This window comes from Apis dorsata, unplaced genomic scaffold, assembly GCF_000469605.1.
Source record: "Apis dorsata unplaced genomic scaffold, Apis dorsata 1.3 scaffold_346, whole genome shotgun sequence".
NCBI lineage: Eukaryota > Metazoa > Arthropoda > Insecta > Hymenoptera > Apidae > Apis > Apis dorsata.
The window spans coordinates 210500-212265 of NW_006263613.1; the positions used below are offsets into that span (position 1 = coordinate 210500).

Consider the following 1766-nt stretch of genomic DNA (forward strand, 5'->3'; position numbering starts at 1 on the left):
TATCATTGTTACATTTTATTCTAGTCTCATGAACTTAAATTGCTTATAATTTAATAAATAAGTGTCAATTGATTTTATACCAACTTTTATATTTCTTTTGATATTTTATATTTCTTCTTTTATACAACTTCAACTGTTCCACAAATATATTAACATTCTCTATATGTATAAATAAAAAAGAGTTAAAAATACTTTTGATTTCAAAGTTATTAAAATCGATGACATATATATTCTTAAAAATAGAATATTATCGATATTTTAGATACGATTTAGATAGATTTTAAATACGATATTTTAAATGTATTATTCACATATAATGTTAATGATGAATCTGTAGTATTTGGAATTCATATATATTTTGAAGATGCGATGGATTAGTGACCTTTCACGAAGGAACTCGTTGCGTGAAAATGAAAATATTCAATCACCAACAAGGAAGATTTTACCTCTGGACGAAATACCTATGCAATGCTCAACGGCACGTACAATCAATAATTTATCAATGGAGACTGGTCCACTGCCCAGAATTAAACGACTTCCCGATCAAGATAATGACAATTCTCATACAGATGAACAGACGCCTCCTTTGAATGGTCATGGTAGTGTAAGCAGTATTGAGAGAATTAAAAAGATTTTCATGTTTTTTGAACCTAAAGGATGCCTTAAGGAACGCGATGATTACTCACTGTACATTTTTCCACCGAATAACAGGTAACTTTATATATTAATCATTACTAATAATCTAATAATACTAATAGTTTACCATAGAAAATTATAATTTATATTATATGAAAATTGTATAAAATACTTAATACTTATTAAAATAAGTCACATTTTCTAATTTTTACAAGAAAATAAATTATCATATAAAATTTGTAGCTTATAATAGTTATTGAAACATGAAATTTGTCAATTAATTTTCTATTTAATTTTAATTTTTTTAAGTACTTTTTTTTAGCTATTAGAGGATATAAAAAGCAAAAAATCAAGAATGAGAAATTTTTCTTATGATATAATATAAATATAAATATTTATATATATAATAATATTATATTTATAATATTTATATATATAATAAAATAAATATTTATAAATTAATAATATAAATATAATATAAATATAATATAATTATGTATAATTATTGTTTATATTTTATGACAAATGTTAATAATATAATAACAATATAACAATTAATTGATTGTTAAGTATATATATCATATATATTTATTGAATTTATAAAATTTTTTTCTTCATGTTATAAGTTTATATAAAGATTTTATTTATAAAAAAAATATGATTTTTTTTTACTTCTTTGAAAATAAATATTAAGTTTGGAAATATAGCATAATTTCATAACATCATGATTTTAAAATTATTAAAATTTATTAATTGCAAATAGTAATTAAAATATAAGATTTAGTGATTAGAATATATCAGAATAACATCAAACTTATTCATTTAAAATAAATTATATTTAGGAAAATTCTAAATAGAAAAATTGTAAAATTTTTTAATATTCATTTTAAATATATAAATACAAAAAAAAGAATTATATATATTATAATAATATATTTAGGAATTTTTTAATAAATTTTATTTACAGAATAATATATTAATATTTTTTTTAATAAAGATTAAAAATCTTTAAATAAACTTACTTTTCTATAAATTTTTATTTAATTATTATTTGTAATAATAATAATGTAAAAATTATTTATAATATTTAATTTTTATACGATATTAATTATATTGATTAAATTCATGTT

At 18.0% G+C, this 1766-nt stretch overlaps 1 protein-coding gene across 1 annotated transcript in view; it reads left to right on the plus strand.

Annotated features, from left to right (window-relative positions):
* Positions 1-1766, plus strand: part of LOC102677394 (voltage-dependent T-type calcium channel subunit alpha-1G) — a 201276-nt gene that overhangs the window by 186817 nt on the left and 12693 nt on the right. The window contains 1 exon segment of the mRNA XM_031511741.1: positions 365-711. Coding sequence (XP_031367601.1) covers positions 365-711 — 347 coding nt within the window.